We start from the raw sequence: 19189 nt of genomic DNA, 5'->3' as shown, positions 1-19189 counted from the left end.
GGTGTGCCCTGGGTGTCAGGGTTTGCTCTGTTATTGATGTTCTGTCCTCTCTGGATATGATCCCGTACAAACTTATCTTTAATTTGTTAATTAATTGACCGTTTGTTTCAACTTGTTTCACCTATTAATGATAAACACTTCTGTTTTGGCGTGATTAGAAGATGCAGATTAGTAGCTTGCATCATAAACTACGACATAACAGAGGTAATCTGCTTATGGAGAGGGATATACTAAAAAACTTTACCCAGCTTCAGAAGGCAAGGGACATTACCCAATCTGTCTATACTGAGGAACTAATTGAAAGCAAAATAAAAGTAAAGGATTCAATTTCATCTACGCTTTACGCTTATCTTCTTTGATTCAATACGTTTGATTTTGCTTACTCACCTGTCTCTCTTATTTCTGTGGTTTGCTCCTTCCCTTTTTTTTTTGCTGCCTTTACCGTGAGTGCAGTACATCATGCCTGTAATAGATGGAACAAGAAATCAACGCAAGATCAACCGGCGAGACAAAAAGAAAGACATCCTGTCACTAGACAAGCGTTTAAATTTTCTGGAAAGGAAATTAGCAAAGATTTATCCAAAAATGGAAGCTGTTTTAGATGGTTCAAATGTATTATGCAAATAATTCCAAAATTTGCAATAACTTGTATTGTCAATAATCTAGATCGATTCCCGATCTCGTTTAGCTACTGCAATACAAATGTACCGTCTATAATAAGAAAAAGATTATACCGGACTAGGATCATCTGTTGTGCACAGCATCGTGGGAGCGGGGATACAGAACTCGCCTGATATTTGGAGGTTGCAATTGCCTCTCAAGAAGTTATATGGAGCACCATGTTTCCCTAGCTCTCTCAGTCTCTCCTATAGTGAGTGGAATTGAGTGGAATGCGAAATGTTTTGTATACTTGCCAACTGGTTGCCCAATAATGCAAGGAATTTCTAGGTTTTGTTTAATGTGACCTCTCACCAGACAACTTTGCTCCTTCCCATGCTGCAAGAAATATTGGGTTGGTTCATGTAACATAATATACAGTAGGTAGATAAGAAATGTAGTTTGAGTGTATGAGTAGCTATTTTATCCTGGAAAAGATTTTAATCCCCTTTCTTTAGGGTAAGGACAGTGAATAATTAGGCACAAATGATTGAACAAGTGAAATTACTCCCTCCATTTAGAACTAATAGTTACACCGGCACTAACATCTGAACTAGCAATGTGACAACTAAATCCGGACAGAGATTTAAGAAACAGGGTGAATGAGGTGAACAGATAGAAAGACTGGCCTATCACATAAGTCATATGTAGAATATTCATAGGAATCATGTCACGATATTATTTTTGATAGATAAATCCAAAAAAAATTTAAAAGCTACTGATAATCTGTGTCCCTGCTCCCATGATTCATGATTGGCTACTCACTAACATGATTGGCTTTGTTAGTCTTAGAGAAGTCATAACCAACATCCTATTGATTGAGATTTCAGCAATTACTTAGCAATAAATTTTAAATGCAGATTAATTTATTCTACACGCTAATGATAAAATATGTACTAATATAAGTATATTTTTTTTACCAATAAAAAATACGGATAAGTTTCGCACACATCCCTCCTATATATTAGATATATATATATCACTATGAACATCCTATTGCCCAAACATAAAGAATCAAAACTAGAAACAATGGTTGAAAATGTTGCAATTAATTTGGAACGGAAGAAGTATCATTTTTTATAGAGAAATCCAAATAAAAAAAAGTTATGACATACTAACACGATTTGCTTTGTTAGAGAAGTCATATTCAACCATTGTTTTCAATTCAATTATTGAGGAAACAGTTGGGAGATCTATATCCTGTTGATTGAGATTTTAGCAACAATTTTAAAATGCAGATTAACTTATCCCACACGCTAATGATTAAATATGAATCAGTATAAATTTCGTATAGATAAGTTTCCCTTCTATATACACCTATAAAAATATATCAGTATGACCACACAATTATTTCCCATTCAAAACTCACAATGAATCAGAACCAAAAACAGGAGGAAATCATATTGTCTGGAAAGGAAGTTCAACAACTTATGCAATGTCTTCCGAAGGCTACCTTCGTCGGCAGCAAGATAATGAAATACCAAGGTTTCTGGTACCATGATAACCATATCCAAAATGTCCTCGCGTTTCAAAGACACTTTCAGGCTCGAGACACCGACCTTATCATTGCTAGCCTCCCCAAAACCGGTACCACTTGGCTGAAATCCCTACTATTCGCGGTTGTTAACCGTGCCCACTACTCCACAAATCATCACCAAAATCCTCTGCTCACGAACCATCCTCATGAGCTTGTGTACAGCCTAGAGACTGATGTTTATAGTAAGGCCTTTGTCTATCCTCACCCACACCATCTTAATGAGCTTTCCTCTCCAAGACTTTTGAGCACACACCTGCCCTACGCGTCACTTCCTGAATCTATCAAGAATTCTGGGTGTCGGATTTTGTACATCACCAGAAATCCCTTGGACACGCTTGTTTCTCTATATTATTTTTCAATGAAAGTGATGAAGAAGTACTTTTCCATGGATGTTATGAAGATGATATTGGGTATGTTTTATCCTACTCCCAGTATGGAGGATTTCTTCGAAGCTTTTTGTGAGGATCGAATCCCTTTTGGGCCATTCTTTGATCATGTTGTTGGGTATTGGAAGGAGAGTTTAGAGCAACCTGACAAGGTGTTGTTCCTCAAGTATGAAGAATTGAAGGATGATCCCACGATTCAGTTGAAGAGATTGGCTGAATTTGTGGGTATGCCATTTACTTCCCAAGAGGAAAGTGAAGGTGTCATACAACAAATTATAGATATGTGTAGCATCAAGAAAATGAAAGAATTGGAAGTTAACAAGACGGGAGTAATCAACAAGCTATTTGAGAAGAAGACATACTTTAGGAAAGGGGAGGTGGGAGATTGGACTCACCATTTCACAGCTCCCATGGTGGAGAAGATGAAGAAACTTATGGAAGAAAAACTTGAAGGCACTGATTTATCCTATAAATTACTTTCCTAATACCAATTATTTTGTTTACAATAATTGTCCATTAACTACTGTTTTTCTGTATTTCCAATGTTTTATTTCTACTAAATTTAATGAATTCTCAGATAATCTCTTTGTACACATCTTGTTTCCGGTAGGAAATGTTTTACTAGTCTCTTCCGTAAGATTGCATGTTACATTTTTTTCCCCTAAAACGGTAGTTCAAAAATTTAAACCCTTCGTCAATTATTTAGAGAAAGTGCCTATTATATGTGTTGCAATACTTATGAAGTACGAGTAATTTTGCTAGTCAGACAATTTAACATGGAATATTACTAGCCAGGACTAAGCATCTAAATAGGCCAATCTATAACACCCAGAAATCCAGAACTAATCGTAAGAGCAGTTGGAGCTGAAAGTCTGAAACAAACAAGTTCATGGATCAAACAGAAGCTGATGCTAAGTTGAATCAGATATAAATGCATAAATTGAAACCAAACTCATGATATCACAGATACAGTTCAGAAACAGCTAACAAGTTCCAAATTGTCAAAAGCTAAAACTAGGTGGTTTTATGTACTATTAATCAAAGTTCAGAAGCCTTGGGCAGAACTCACCAAGCAACAGCAGGCACTGCGTCAAAACAATAACCCTTTGCAGTTTGTCCCAGGAATGAGGGAGCAGCATTGTCATCACTGCAGCAAACACAGATGCTGACGAAACCCTTGTTTCTTCAACCTGGCCGTCAACTATATGACGCCCAACAAGTGCTGATTGCTGGTTGGGTCCTCATGCTTCCTAAGCATCAGATATTCAGATGATCAGCAATTCAGCATCACTGGGTGCCCCAAAGTCCATTCTAACACCTCTTCAGCCACGTACATCAAAAATCTCCTCTGTTTGTCACCTGCTAAGAAGTACTCCAAATCAAAATGACATGATTCAAGTCATCAATAGATAAGAATGATTACCCATTACCATCTACCAAGGAAGGAATTTTCAGATGCAGAACAAAATTTGTGATGACAACCTTCTTCAACAGTTGGGGCTTTTGGGGTACAGAAACACAGTATATTTCAGTGAATAAATCAAATAAAAAGAATTACGGAATCATAAATTGCCATTACAAGGTCATTAAAAAAAACTCAGCTTAAGAGCATAGAAGAGCAACCCCCCCCCCCCCCCCCCCCCCCCACACACACACACACACACTCCCACAAAAAGGATTGCACAAGGGAGATTATACAAATGAGTTCCATTAAATTTTCAATGTAACCATGTACAACCCAAATTGAAAATCGACAAAAATAACAATTATCAGAGATGTCCGTTATTCAGATGACATGCTTCGTCAGAAAATTGACAACAAAACTAAAAAGAGCTTGAGAATATAGTCCAACAACAGATAGAGGTGAACATTATCAATGTCCTTCCTTTGATACCTCATTCAAATGGCATCTAACCTCATGTCAGTTCATCTGATCAGTCACTTACAAGAAGGTGGAGATGGATTACAAGAAACATGAAAATCATCTGCATACCACGAGTAACTAATACATGTAAGATCCAATCATCCAATACCTCTGTAAGATATTCTTGTACATAATGATCAATTCTCAAGAAAGTTCATAAATGAGGGATCCAAGCAGATGATACTCATGATAGTATACTGCTTCCTACATTCCAAATACAAGGTCCAGTTATGACTATTTGAAGTTAAACATTGTTAACCTTGGCCTCTGATTATGATAAAAAGAATTACGCTTCAATATTATAAAATACTCCATAACTTTAGCACCTTCAATAGGAATATTCAAAAATAAATAGTTAACATGCATGTCTTTTATTTTCTTCATAAACCATGACCATAGTTCATTTAAAAAAATCAAAACTGGACCTTCAATTATGAACAGGATGTAGAATATAAAAGGATGAAGTGGAGAGTCAGCCAGTCAGGAACCAAGATATGGACTTGTAGCAAAAGTACAAAGGATAACAAGATCTTCACTCAACTAATGAATAAGTATCAAACCTCAATCTTACCTCATAGGAAATATTCTGTTAGTTTCTCTCACTGTAAATTAAAATCTACAGCTTAAAGCTATAAGCATGTCAGGATGGCAGTCATCTAAATGAAAGATAAGCGAAGGGTATAAACCTATGCTTCACATAATATATTTCTCCTTATTACAACAGGGATCTTTCATATATTCACTCCTGTTTCACCTCATTTTATACGTAGTGTATAGTATACGAAAGGAAGTTTTTTTATTATTTCTGTATTTTTACCTCTCATAGATATAATTACCTTTTCCATGAAAACAGAAAATAAATACAACATAGATACGTACCATAATCAGGAAAAAAAAATCTGAGAGCATAATTGTTTCATCAACTCTCAAGACAATCTGCTGATATGAAAGAAGTCACACATCCACTGAAAAGAACAGGATGTCCCAGCTACGTTCATCTTCTTGAACATCAACATCCACAGCTGCCCTGATGTTGGCATCCATGGGAAACAAGGAGTTAAGTACAGCAGTAGATGTTTCTGGGTTGGAACCCAACTCAATAAATGAGCATCTTTCCCATCTGAGTTAGATCATTGATGGGTGCTCAATCCCCAAGGCTGCACTTTGGTCCTTAGACAAATGCACATTACTAACAGAGCCAACTTCTTGCTCTTTCTTTCTTTTGTGTGATTATGGAACATGTACAGAATAGTATCTTGTGGCAGGTGGAAGCTCACACAAACTCTCACAAGAGACAGAAGGGCGGAGGGAATAAAGCATTAGATTCAAGTAGCAATTCTCCATCTTTCCTTTAAAACGCAAGATTATATGGGCTAACATTAAACACCAGTCTATACCCCAACTAGAAGCTAACATACGAAAAAATAAAAGACTCATTATAAACAGCACATAGTTGACTCTATCAAAATTTTGAATTTCAACAAACTGGCTAGTCTCTGTGCGAAAGTGTCATTCAACGCTCGCACCTATGATAGCTTACACTCAGCACTCGCACCTGTGATAGACACATGATGTCGTTTCAATTGAAAGCAAGGAAGCTTTTGCAAATATGATACAAAATACTAAAATACAAGGATCCAAACTCCAAAGCAAATATCACAAGAGTGAAAATTCAGGGATTTTTGTAAGCAGAAGAACTGTAGCATGTTGTATTTAAAGGGTTATTACTTATTAGATCAATCAATTGATAGAAAAGGGAGATGCAATTTATGTTCTTTTTTCAAAATAAACCCCCAAATGCTTGTCAACCCAAAACTTTAGACACAGTACTTTGTTTACCCCAAGCGCCTATCTCTTCCGCGGTAGCCTGGAAGGAGCAGACAAAGACTTCCTAGTTCTCACTGTCTCCTAGCTCTAACGCATAAATTACTGAAACTAGATTCGAATGCCCAGCAAATCATTTAAACAATCACAACAGTGTTGCCCAAAATGAAAAGCATGATTGGCGGATACAAAATCAGTAATCTGTATACTAAAGATATAGCTGAGCAATAAACATAAAACATTTGTGCGAATTCAACCATATAAAGCAAATCATAAATAAGACTGCAGAATCCAACGAGAAAAACATTGGGACAAACATCATGAAGGAAGTGATAAATGCCCTTAGATTGTTAGTGACATGTTTGTTGGAGTATGAACATATCCGAGGAAACTATACAAAGTGAAATGGAAATTCAAAGATCATTCCAGATATTATAAGCAGTACTTGAACTGTTATAGTTAACTATGTCATCTTGGCATCCCAAAAGGAATGCGGTCCTTATCGGATCTAGATTCACCAGCGCATGAGCTTTCCCACTTGGACTAGCTGCAACAGCAACCTCATCAGCACCAATTACTACTTCAGCATACCCTTTATCAACTATTTTACTGTTCTCCAGCTGCAAATGATTCCATGTTCAACATATTAATACCAGAACAAGGTGCATTATGAACCCCAAACAAACTATGACGTTAATTCTAACATGACAGGAAAACCAGCATCACATCACACTCGCAACTAAAAGTAATACCCTTTTGGTTTCTCGAAAGTATTGTGTTGAAAATTGGGAAAAAAAAAATATATAAGTGCAAAGTCAACTACACCAACTTCTCCATAACAAAATTCAAGCACGTCAGCCCAGGAAAATGTCTTTATACATATCTCAGGTACTTCTTATCTTAACACAACTTCTCACTGGAAAGATCAAAGACTTGTTATCACTCATCTGTGAGCAAATTCTAAATTGGGGCCCATCAATCCAAAATGAGAATCACAACTGATTCAAATTGCAAACCAGACAGAATTGGGAAAGAACTTAAAAATCAATGATTCAAATTGCAAACAAGACGTCAAATGTCTCAATAGCTTTCTCACAAGTAAAGGATGTCTCCATTAGCAGGTGACCGTGAAGGTGACTTGTGGTTGGTTTTTGTGATGGCGGCCATGATGGTGAGTCAGTGAGTGTGACAAAGGAGCAATGAAAAACAAAGAAACAAATTACCTGTTATTAAGGTTGGAGGTCATAAAGACTATTTTAAGAAGATACTCCCTAAAGGTGAGAATATTCCTACTTAATCGAAAAGTGAGACAGTTTTGAGAAGACCGTTGAAATCAATTTTTCCTGAACAATATCACGTTGCTTCTGTAAAATTTGTTTAAATATTTTTTTATTTATGGAAATCAACTTTTCATAATCTTCAATCCCTCCGCCCCAAAATTATAATCTTGTTTTCTATTTCGGACGTCCCAACTTTATAGTCATGTTTCCTTATTTGGACATTACTTTTCTCACTTTCCCATAAACTATATTCCAATTTACCATACACTATATTCCACTTTTTACACTTTCCCATACACTATATTTCACTTTTCTTAAAACCCGTGTTTTTGGTCAAACAGGATTGTAATTTTGGAACGGAGGGAGTACTAGGTAAAGAAATTAATGGTCAAAGGTGTGTCTAAGGGACTGCGAAAGAGGAAAAGTTAACATTTAAAGACAGAGATGTTTGCCAACGTTATCTCGGTCTCGTTCTATACCTGTTACAGAAACTAATGAATCCAATATCATTGGCATTGTAGTAACCTAGCGCATAGTTTCAGGTTCAAACTATGTTGGGGATGTTGCAAGAACTCGAGGATAAAAATGGTAAAAAAAACTTTGAGGCAAAATGAACACATTCATAGACACTATCTATCCCCTATAAGTGCAACGAGAACACCAAATCTATGTTTGGGATATAGTAAATTTATCTATTGTTGGCTATTTGTACTTAAAACAACATGGAGATAAAGGCTTAGAGGAAGAGAAATAGAAAGGTTTCTCACATCAAAAAGCTATCATATAACCCCTATTCATCGATTTTGTCGTATGATGCCATGGAAAAGATGATTCCTGACATTAATCTAACATGCCCTTATTTCATGTCTTTTAAAGTGAGATGCCTGACATTCCCCAAGACTCTAAGTCTCTAACTATAACTTAATGGCGGTTACAGGAAGTTATTAATGTCCTAAATACAAAATAAATCACTAGTTGCAGTTTTGGGGCATAACAAGGTCATGCCACTCGACACTACACTACCGCAGTCAGGGAAATGCTCTGTTTGCATTAAGACTTCCCCCAGGTCCAGCAAATGGCCTGCTGAGGAACAAAACCTGCCAGCTTCCCTCTTTTTGTTGTGTGTAAAATGCAATTTCTTCCAAATTACTAACGCCGGAACAGCTTTAGCCAAAACAGAAAATGGCTGGGCATAATCTAGGGCACTGGTACAAAACAGAAAATGGCTGGGCATAATCTAGGGCACTGGTACTTCAACAGGAACTTCAGTTAACCTTCTTGGCAACAAAAATGAACAATGGAAAGTTTAGAGATGACCCTAGAGTACTGATACTTACAACAGAAACTTCAGTTGAACTTCTTTGCAACAATAATGAACAATTCCAACTCCCTGACTCATCAGGTGCGTAAGATTACACCACCAACTTCTACACAACCCCCCCCCCCCCCCCTCCCCCCACCCAACAAAATGTCTGGCACTTTCTGCACAGGATGTAAATCGTTCATCTCAGTAAAAGAGGTCCACATATTGCACTTCATTTACTGGCAACTGAGTCACAATATTTTCTCTGTTTTGAACAAAGAGACCTACAAGTCATCCATCCAAAGGCATAAGCTCTACTACCTTCACCCATTGTTTTCACTTTTCTTTCTAAAAGATGACATTTGGATGAATGTAAAACCACCAGTCCACTGCCCCTAACAATGAATTCATAATTAAAGTTTCCATTTCTTATGTACTTGCAAATTTGAAATAGTTGGTATGAAGGATTTCTATGTAGCAAGGAAGAATGATCTCAAAAGAATGGAAATAGCTCAAAAAACCATGACGACATAAAAAGTTGAGATCAGATAGCAAAAGGCTAACAACACAAGAGCAAGAACACAACTATCGACCAGATAATCTAACTTAGTTTCACAACATCATTTGCACTGAATGAGGCAAACAAAATATAGTTGATCCCAATTTCATCTGCAAACCATTGTTTAAAGAGAGTGCTAGCTGAAGCAGCTCCAAAATGGCTAAATATTTCAGTTTTTCGAGTAAAGGTAATACATAATACCCCGTCAAGGTAACAGGGCCATGGTACAACTGCATATCATGTAATTCATAAATCATATAAACCACCAAGGTACTCGTGTTGTGCAAATAACATCACAAGCTCATCTAGTCATGTTTTCAACCATCACAGACACAAGCAACATAAATTCAAAAATCCTTTCCAAGAAGAAACAAAAGCATACCCTAAACTTTATACGAGCACCCCAAATGATGAATGTCTCGTTGGAAGTATAGTGTCTATGATTTCCTCTAATTCCTCCCGGCCGAATTTCGCCAACATGAACTGAAGCACAGGTCACAGCCCCACCTGAATACATACATAAAGAAACATCCACAATGAACATTATTCCAATTCTTTTCTGCAGTTAGAACAGTATAATTATAAACCAACATAAATACAAACTACAAAACTTAAATCCATAATATTAACTAGCATAAAATTACAACACTCCAATTCAGCATTTCGTGATTCAAAAAATATTCAAAAAATTGCCCACTTCATTCTTTTTTTGTTCCTTCTCTTTCTTGCAGCAGGAGCTGATCATAATATCATAAGAACTAATTAATCATAAAATAACTTCATGGTAATGACTAATGAAGCATTTTCACTTATATCTAGAAACAAATGCACAAAGGCACAAAGCACATAACTACGGAACTAACTTGGCAAAACCTTAAGGGTGATACCCATGACCTGGGATTGAATCCCGTCTACGACAGTGCACTTTGCGGCTTTTCTATACACCGAAAAAACCAAAGCAATAGAGAAAGAGAGAGAGATATACCATTAATACCAGCGTCAGTTGCAGCAGCAACAGGATTAAGCAACCAACCCCTTTTGTCTTTAGCCAATTGAGAAGGTAGGAACCTAACCAAATTAGCTTTTAGGTCTTCCTCTTTACTCCATCTTTGAGGATTTTGAAGTTGGGGAGAGAAATAAGAACGGTTTTGGAATTTGAGAGAAACCCAAGTGAGAAGAAGGAATATTAAGAGAAGTAAAGGAAAAGCTTGAGGCTTTTTTAACAAATTAAGAATTGAGGACACAGAATTTGACTGGGTTTGAAAAGGGTTGTCTGAAGTTTGGGTTCTTCTTAGATTCACCATCTTTGGTTCATGCAAATTTTCTCTTGCTCTTTTACTACTCGAATTTAGTTTCAAGGTTTTGGTTATGGTGTTATTAGACTTGATTAACACTGAGAGTGGACTTTGAGTCAGAATGCGAGAGAGAGAAGAAGAGTAGAAAGATATCTTTGGAAAATGAGTTTGGTAAATGGTAATACTCCATTAAAAAATGATTAAGCTACAACATGACTCTTACGAAAATGAGCCAAAATCATGTTTGGGATAACTACTTTTGGTTTGGTTTCATGATTTTGAAAATCTTATGATTTTTTATTGAATTCAAGAATTAAAAATAAGTTATATAATCTAATCTAATATATCTATTACTATATACTAAAAGAGACACCGGGAACGACACGTGTCAATTACGATATTAGTATTTTAAATATGTATATTAGATGAATAAATTTAAACGAGTATGTTAAAAATGTTATAACTATGCAGTAGTTTGAGAGATATTCAGTTAAATATTTTGTGAAAAAATGATCAATATCCGTGCGTGCACGGGATTTAATCTAGTATATATATAAAGGGGAGTTTTTTCAAGAGATTTTGGAGCGCCACGTAGGATTGTACAGTCACAATTTTATTTTATTCTATATTAAATACTACGTAAAAGATAAAAACGAATGGGGATAAAATAATATGGTTGGATAACTTATCACAAATATCTTTTACAAACTACTTTACAAAATTTATCTAATTAAATGATAAGTTATAGGTTGACAGAACCACCACAAATATATCATTCTTATATATTATTGTATAAATAACGTAGTATGAAATTAACCATCCACGACAAACGTCGTTCACAATCAAATCATTCTCAAATATTGTAACCCAGGACGTAGGTAGTAATTTTGGTTTACAATGTTGCAGGTGGGATTTGTTCGAGTACAAAGGTGAGTTAATGGAGGAGATGCAAACGGAGCTAGCCTATGAACGGGCCATGAGAACATATTAGTTCCCCTTGATTTGTATGCATTGTATTATTTAAGTTTTGTTGGTTGGTGTATGAATTAGTTTTCTTTCATTTGCACGCATTAAGTTTTGTTGGTCGGTGTATGAATTAGTTTCCCTTGATTTGTATGCAATGAGTTAGTTTCCGTATGAATTAGTTTCCTTGATTTGTATGTATTATATTATTTAAGTTTTTGTTATGCTTGATTTCATCTTGTTTAATTAACTCACGCACATTAATTATTTATTGTGTTTCAGCGTAAAAGTCGATGGTGGAGTATTACGCATATAGGTTGCACACAAGAACAAGTGAAACACAAAATTTAATGCAAGGAGGGCGATTGATGCAACAAGTTATACTGGACTGCTACTGTTCAATTGATGACAAAAGGTTTTCTTTTATACAACACAACGAACTACAATATAGGTGTGTAACCGCGGTTGCAAGCCTACATGTGTCCATAATATATTCACCGCAAACCCGAGATAGGTAGAATTAGAAGGACAACAGCCGGAAGGTCGCCCCAATATCATGTTGCATCAAGAATTATAAAAAATATTTTACTTGGAAGCATTCCACTAACTTAACTATCTATGAAAGACATATCTAAATAAAGCTCAAATGTAGTTTTATAAAATATAAAACACAAGTAACGAGTAGGTAATATTGGTTAATCATATTGTTGCAGTGTTAAATACGTATATAGATTGGTCATATTCAAATATATGGGTTCAAATATTATAGTGTATAGCTATTCGACGCCCGCCCACGCTAAAATCGCCCTACTATTCATAGCGAAAGTACAGAAATACCCTTATAAAAACTTACCCCTCCCTTTCATTTTTTTTACCCTTCTCACCTCACCTTTCCCTCACCTCTCTCTCAACCCCCCCTCCCTACCAACTGGCTGCCGGAATGTCACCGGAAAAATGAAATTCGGGCGATGATTTTTTTTTACCCCTTTTATAATTCGATGGAAAACTAAAATCCATACCTATTTCTTCATAATTCGCCGCAAAACTGAAATTCCGGAAAACGTTAGTTTCTTCATAATTCATGTAGGAGTTACAGAAGTGGATTTCCTTTCTTGGAGATTGTTGGTGTGACACCAATATGGATTTCCTTTCTTGGAGATTGTTGGTGTGACACCGACAAATCAGAATTTCCTAATCGCCTATGCATTTATGAAAGACGAGACTGCAGCGAGCTACCGTTGGGTGTTACAGAAGTTGAAGCTGCTCCTCGGGGAGGGTGTCATTCCCTCGGCAATATTGACGGACAAAGAGGGTGGTCTAATGAGACCTGTAGCCGAGGTTTTTCCAAATTCCAGACATTTGCTATGTACTTGGCATATCAATAACGACGTGGAGGCCCGCGTATCATTTTTGTGCAACAAGAACAAGGACGTTGGTCAAGCGTTCAAGAACGGAGTTTGGAAAAGAATCATGGAGGCGTCAACTGAGGAAGAATATGATCGTGCAGTTGCAAGCATGGAAGATCGCTATGTAAGATGGAAGAGCGTTATCGATTATGTGCACAACACATGGCTTACTGATCATAGGCAGAAGTTTGTTCTAGCTTGGACGAATGAGGTCCTTCACTTTGGCAACATAACGACTTGTAGGGTCGAGAGTCAACACTCTGTAAGATAGCAGAGCGTTATCGATTATGTGCACAACATAACGAAGTTTGTTCTAGCCCTCAGAACCCTCATCCTCATCGCCCTCAGAATCCACGTCATAGTCATGGCAAACCTTCGACCCATGAGAAGACTGAGGTGGCGAGCAATTCAACTGCGCCTGGGGTGAGGTGGATTGCAAGGCGTTATCCAAAGCAGTTGTGAAGTCCTCCAAGTCCTCCTCAACATACTCCTCACCCAATGGTAAACCATCTCTCTCTCTCTCTCTCTCTCTCCTAACCGAAGCATTTACACACCGACTTCTCGTATGCCTCACTCCAGAACCAACAACGACATCATCCACATCATCCACATTATCCTCATCAAATTCGACGTCGATCTTCGTAAGTCGCTATTATTCATCAAACGTGACATATATTAGGTTGATTTTCATTAAAAATTAATTCCTCCATTAATTTGATTTGTATATTCATTTATTCAATTATATATTCAAATCGAATCAAAATTACGTTACTCATTTCTAAAGTGCTAAATATTGCTAATAAAATATTATTATTAACGTGACATATCTTGTTACCAACTATTCTTAATACCAACGTCACATAGATTACATTTTTAAATTTTTATTAGCGTGACACATACTCCGTACTTGTTACCAAACTATATTTTCTTATATAAACTATCATTTATATATCGTTTAAACGCTAATCATTTTTAATTTTTATTACTAAAATTATAAACTATATTGTTTTAATACTACCATGTATATATAGTTTTAAAGCTAATAATTTTATAATACATTTTCATATTATAAACTATATTTTTATTTATATAAACTATGATGTATATAATAATTTAATAATATTTACTAACATTTATCGATTAATAATATTTCCTAACATTTATAATTTTTTCCGTTAACATAATAAACTTTAATCAACTAAAATATTATATTGAATAATCTAAATTAAAACAGAAAATTAAATAATAATAATAAAAAAATCGAAAAAAATAATAATAATTAAACATCAGTTATAGAGTTATAGTACAACAATAATAAATAAATTAAAAAAATATATATATTCAAAATTCAAACAGCAGCTTCCCCGCCCGCGCACACCATTTGTGTGGCCAACCATGTCAGCCGCGCACAGCCTATGCGCCGGTGACATGGGGGTGGTGCACCAGATCTGCACTAACCCCATGTCACCGGCGCACAGGTTGTGCGCGGCTGACATGGTTAGCCACGCAAATGGTGTGCGCCACCAACATTGAAATTAAGAAAAAATATCAGTTACCTTTAACGCCGGCGGTAATGGAGGAGACAACGGCGTCGATGTGGGTCTCCTCTTTGGAGCCATTGACGTTCACACCTTCACCGGCGACAACCAGTGGGCTCCTCTTCGTAGCCGTGGTCGTCGAAACAGGGTTGTAACATGGTCTTCAAGGCCGTCGAAACAGGGTCGTCGAAACAGGGGAAGCTTGCTCTGTTGGATTATTCGCAAGAAAGGTCTTCAACGCCGCCGCGAAACAGGGAACTCCAGCGGCGGCGATATGGGCAACTCCAGCAAATTTGGGGTTATTTGAGGCAACTGTGATGGCGGCGGAGATGGGGCGGCAAGATTAGATGGGGCAGCAAGATTAGATGGGGCGGTGATGGAGGCGGAGATGGGGCGGCGTTGAGGGAGGGGTGCCGACAGGAGGAAGGGAGGGAGAGAGCAGAGAAGGAGAAGGGTCATGAAGGAGGAGGGGGGGTGAATTTGAATTTAAAGGGCAGAATCGTACTTTCACGTAATAAACTATGGCGTTATTAACGGAACAGGGCGTCGAATAAAAATCCCCATATTATATAGATACCTACTACGTATTAATTAATTAATTTGAATACATCAGAAACAGTTTGTTACGTTGTGTATTGGACTGAAGAATCAAGTCTGATTTCTTTAGATCTTAAACATGATTAGGAGTTGGGGTAGTGATGATCTTACTATAATTAACCTCCTATTGTTAGATGTAATTTTGATTGATTTTTTTTGTTAAACCCCTTATATTTTGTCAATCTTTGATATACTTATCCTCAAATCTGAATATGATAATTACTACTACGAAGAGATAAATTTCGGTAATAGTATAAAAGATACAATTATCCCCTTTTAAAAAATAAGATAGAATTATAAATAGCGAGTTTTCTCAAATGTAAAATACCATAGAGAGTGGATAGAATAGTCAAAGAAGAAAAATAGATAGAATTTGTATTCACATTAAGCTTTAAAATAAAAATCGAAATTAAACTTCTCGAAAAAAGATAAATATTTAAACTGGTAGTTGTGAAATCTACCTCATTACGATAAAGATAAAAAAGATAAATATGCGGTAGATGTGATTCCATTCTTTGAGATAGGCGTAGGGGTGCAAGATGAGTATTTTGTTCTTGGGTTGAATTTGTACAAGGATGACCAGATTGGACTTTATTATGAACCAAATAGAATTTTAGATAAAAATTCTTATAGAATTTTATTCACATTAAACATTTAATATTTGAACTAATTCATATTATAATAGAATTCTACTTACATTAAACCTATATTTTTCTCTAATTATTATTACAAACCCGTGTATTTATAAAACACTTATCTGTATACAATGAGATAATAAGACAATGCACGGGCTTCAATACTAGTACATATATATATATATATATATATATATATATATATATATATATATATATATAAATATAAAGGGAGTTTTTTCAAGAGTTTTCGGAGCGCCACGTAGGATTTTCACGTCATCGAGTAAAATTAAATTATAATTAAATTAATTAATTAATTAATTAAATAATATTATAAAATAAAAATAAAAGATAGACATAAACACTCTTGCTTCTAATCTTTGTCCGTATAAAAGATAGACATAAGCAAACAAGATAATGACAAAGTGAGTATAACTTCGCAACGTCGAACTCGAACAAGATTATCTTTTAGTTACAATTTTCCGTGTATTACTTTAGGGTTAAAGAGTTATTAGAATTATGAATTGACAAGTGTTGTTGAAAAAAAAAACATAGCAACTAAAAGTTGTGTATATGTATCATGTATGTGATTATGCATTGTGTACCTGGTAGTAGATCGACTTAGATATGTTAGAGTGTCCAGTATATATGATGATTTATAACAATATAGTTGGCCTTAATCGGCCAATTATTCGACAAAAGGATTCGCATGTGTAAGATGTATACACGTACGATGACTCTTATCCAAGATCAATTAAGGCCGAGCTTAAAACAACAATACATCAACACTCCCTACTTAACTATGTTTGATTAGTAATTATGTAGGTACAGGATATATTGTTAGATATTCTATAAGATTTCAGAAGATCTACTTTTTTTTCATACGACATATTGCAGCTACTTGAAGAATCTTTTAATTAATCTAGCTAGGAGTCGTTCGAATTCTATTAAACTTACATTAGTATAAATGCAAGATAAAATTATGTAGTTACGACTTACGAGTCAGTGCTAATAATCTTTGATGCTTAGTATTATGTTTAATTTGTATATTCACTTCATAACTCTCCATAAGAAACTTTTACGGAGTATGATCGAGTTATGATTGTACGTATGACGTATCATATACGTACTGTCGTACTTACTTAAACTATCAATTAGTACTTGCGTAAACTAACTTAAATCAATAGGTTTGTGATTTAAGATGAATGCCTCATTAGTCTCATGCACGATTTTCAATTAGGGAAGGAATACTCTTTTCAACTCTGAGTATTGTTAGTTAAATATTGTATTAGTAATTAAGTAAAGGAAAAATTGATATTGACAGTTCCAACTATGGCCGTTTAACTTTTAAAGGTCTCAACTTTTGATTATTCTAGAGTGGTCTCAACTTTAAGGTGTGTTTTCCAAGAATGGTCCTTTGGTTTATTAAACTATTAATTAAGTTGATTTAAGCATATCATACTGTTGCATTTACTTCATTTAATTAAAAAATATGATTATTGCACGAGAGATATGAGTGTTAATTAAGTTATTTAGCACTTAATTTTAACTAAGGGACCATTTTTGGAAAACACTCTCTATAGTTGGGACCACCCTGACATAATCAAAAGTTGGGACCTTTTAAAGTAAATCGGCCATAGTTGGGACCGATAATATCAATTTTTCCTTAAGTAAATAAAGTCATACTTAAACTAAATTTCAAATAATACATGTTTTCGGATAACTTTACGTCAAGTATACATTAATTATTTTAAAACCATGATAACATACACATTATATAAAATTGATTTATATTTTTAGATAATTGTCTAGTGTGTAATAGAGTTTTATTTACACTAAGCCTTTGATAGTAAAAGATAATATCCCCCATAAAATAATCCCCTCAAACAAAAAATACCATAATTGTTAAAAATAAATATAAAAAAAGTTGATGTAAATAGTAAATGGGAGAGATTAATTAATTAAAACTAGTTTTTGGGTCCGTTCGATGAACGGGCTGGTTATATGTTGGAATTGTAATGGAGTTTAGAAGTTATGTTGTTTTTAAGCAGGTGTTAGAAGGTGTTTAAACCAAATGACAATAATAAAACTTTACGACATATGAAGTCTTGTCTTTTTAATCATTACATTTTTCTACTTATGTTCATCTCCCCTGAAAAAATAGATCCACTTTAAATCACCTATGATCACCAATAACATATCATTTGTACAAAAATCAAATAAAATTGTTAAATTGTACGACTATACTCATGATATCCAACGAAGGGAAAAACTTAAAAAATTCTAACTATTAAACTATATTGACCAAAATTTTCTTATAGGAGAACTAAAACTAATTGTAAGTTTCCTAACAACAAAAATATACAAATAAAACCCACATATAAGTCTCAAAATGTTGATGACGATTTACCTACCTTTAATCATTTGCTTGGAAACCATTACAATATAAGATTCTCCTTCTTTGCAAAATGAATTGCAACTAATTAAGAAAGAAAAATAAACAACATATTTCCAATATGCTTAAGAAAAATCAAGAACAACGTGCTTAGAGAGAGGGGGGGGGGGGGGGGGGGAGATGGTACTACAACTTGAATTGCATGCATGAAAATAAACAATTGAAATGTTGAATTAAAACACCCTATAACTTCCTACCGTTTCAAAAAGAATTAGTAAAAAATTCTATGAATGGGAGGTTAAATTTTGAATGAACGCTACAGAAGAATTAGAGAAGATTTGGGAATTGAAATAAATTGACATTGAAAATAATTAAGGTTGGAGAGTTAATGGAAAGATGAAGAACAGGAAAGACGAATTATGGGACGATTTTTTAGGCATAATCAAGTTGAGTACTCCCTCCGTCTCATTTCTATAGTCCTGCTTTTATTTTGAGCGTCCCAAAATTAAGAAAAATCAAGAACAATGTGCTTAGAGAGAGGGGGGGGGGGATGAAAATAAACAATCGAAATGTTGAATTAAAACACCCTATAATCTCCTACCGTTTTAAAACGGACCAGTCAAAAAGTCTATTAAGTGAGAGGTTAAATTTTGAGTGGATGCTACAGGGGAAGGGTAGAAGATTTGGGGATTGAATTAAATGGGCAATGAAAATAATTAAGGTTGGAGAGTTAACGGGAAGTTGAAGAATGGGAAAGATGAAGTAGGGATCAGTTGTTTAGGCATAATAAAGTTTAGTATTGATCCTAATTTTTTGTACTCCCTCTATTCCATTTTTATAATCCTGATTCTATTTTGAGCGTACCAAAATTATAGTCATGTTTATATTTT

At 35.2% G+C, this 19189-nt stretch overlaps 3 protein-coding genes across 3 annotated transcripts; 2 read left to right on the top strand and 1 right to left on the bottom strand.

The window, feature by feature from the left end:
* The first annotated feature begins 22 nt into the window (after nucleotides 1-22).
* On the top strand, nucleotides 23-724 carry LOC130466282 (uncharacterized). The gene is made up of 2 exons (XM_056835098.1): nucleotides 23-314; nucleotides 454-724. The coding sequence occupies exons 1-2, from the start codon at nucleotides 162-164 to the stop codon at nucleotides 625-627; spliced, it is 327 nt and encodes a 108-aa protein (XP_056691076.1). The 5' UTR covers nucleotides 23-161; the 3' UTR covers nucleotides 628-724.
* Nucleotides 725-1960: 1236 nt separating this feature from the next.
* On the top strand, nucleotides 1961-3173 carry LOC110778804 (cytosolic sulfotransferase 5). The gene has a single exon (XM_021983357.2). The coding sequence runs from the start codon at nucleotides 2028-2030 to the stop codon at nucleotides 3063-3065; it is 1038 nt and encodes a 345-aa protein (XP_021839049.2). The 5' UTR covers nucleotides 1961-2027; the 3' UTR covers nucleotides 3066-3173.
* Nucleotides 3174-6587: 3414 nt separating this feature from the next.
* On the bottom strand, nucleotides 6588-10951 carry LOC110778802 (uncharacterized). Its single transcript, XM_021983356.2, has 3 exons — nucleotides 10456-10951; nucleotides 9853-9977; nucleotides 6588-6948 (listed from the first exon to the last, which is right to left on the bottom strand). Exons 1-3 carry the CDS (start codon nucleotides 10772-10774, stop codon nucleotides 6742-6744), a joined length of 651 nt encoding a protein of 216 aa, XP_021839048.1. The 5' UTR covers nucleotides 10775-10951; the 3' UTR covers nucleotides 6588-6741.
* Between the last annotated feature and the right edge of the window lie 8238 nt (nucleotides 10952-19189).

Source organism: Spinacia oleracea, chromosome 1 (genome assembly GCF_020520425.1).
Source record: "Spinacia oleracea cultivar Varoflay chromosome 1, BTI_SOV_V1, whole genome shotgun sequence".
In the NCBI taxonomy this organism is placed as follows: Eukaryota; Viridiplantae; Streptophyta; class Magnoliopsida; order Caryophyllales; family Amaranthaceae; genus Spinacia; species Spinacia oleracea.
Note: the sequence above shows the minus strand (reverse complement) of the source record. Positions and strands in the feature narration are given on the sequence as shown.

What these genes read in the sequence shown, in the direction of transcription:
- LOC130466282 (XM_056835098.1), top strand. Translation starts at nt 162, where the DNA reads ATGCAGATTAGTAGCTTGCATCATAAACTACGACATAACAGAGGTAAT. An exon ending in TAATTGAAAGCAAAATAAAA is followed by an intron (nt 315 to 453) that starts GTAAAGGATTCA and finishes CCGTGAGTGCAG; the next exon opens with TACATCATGCCTGTAATAGA.
- LOC110778804 (XM_021983357.2), top strand. Translation starts at nt 2,028, where the DNA reads ATGAATCAGAACCAAAAACAGGAGGAAATCATATTGTCTGGAAAGGAA.
- LOC110778802 (XM_021983356.2), bottom strand. Translation starts at nt 10,774, where the DNA reads ATGGTGAATCTAAGAAGAACCCAAACTTCAGACAACCCTTTTCAAACC. An exon ending in AACTGACGCTGGTATTAATG is followed by an intron (nt 9,978 to 10,455) that starts GTATATCTCTCT and finishes GTATGTATTCAG; the next exon opens with GTGGGGCTGTGACCTGTGCT. An exon ending in GTGCTCGTATAAAGTTTAGG is followed by an intron (nt 6,949 to 9,852) that starts GTATGCTTTTGT and finishes AATCATTTGCAG; the next exon opens with CTGGAGAACAGTAAAATAGT.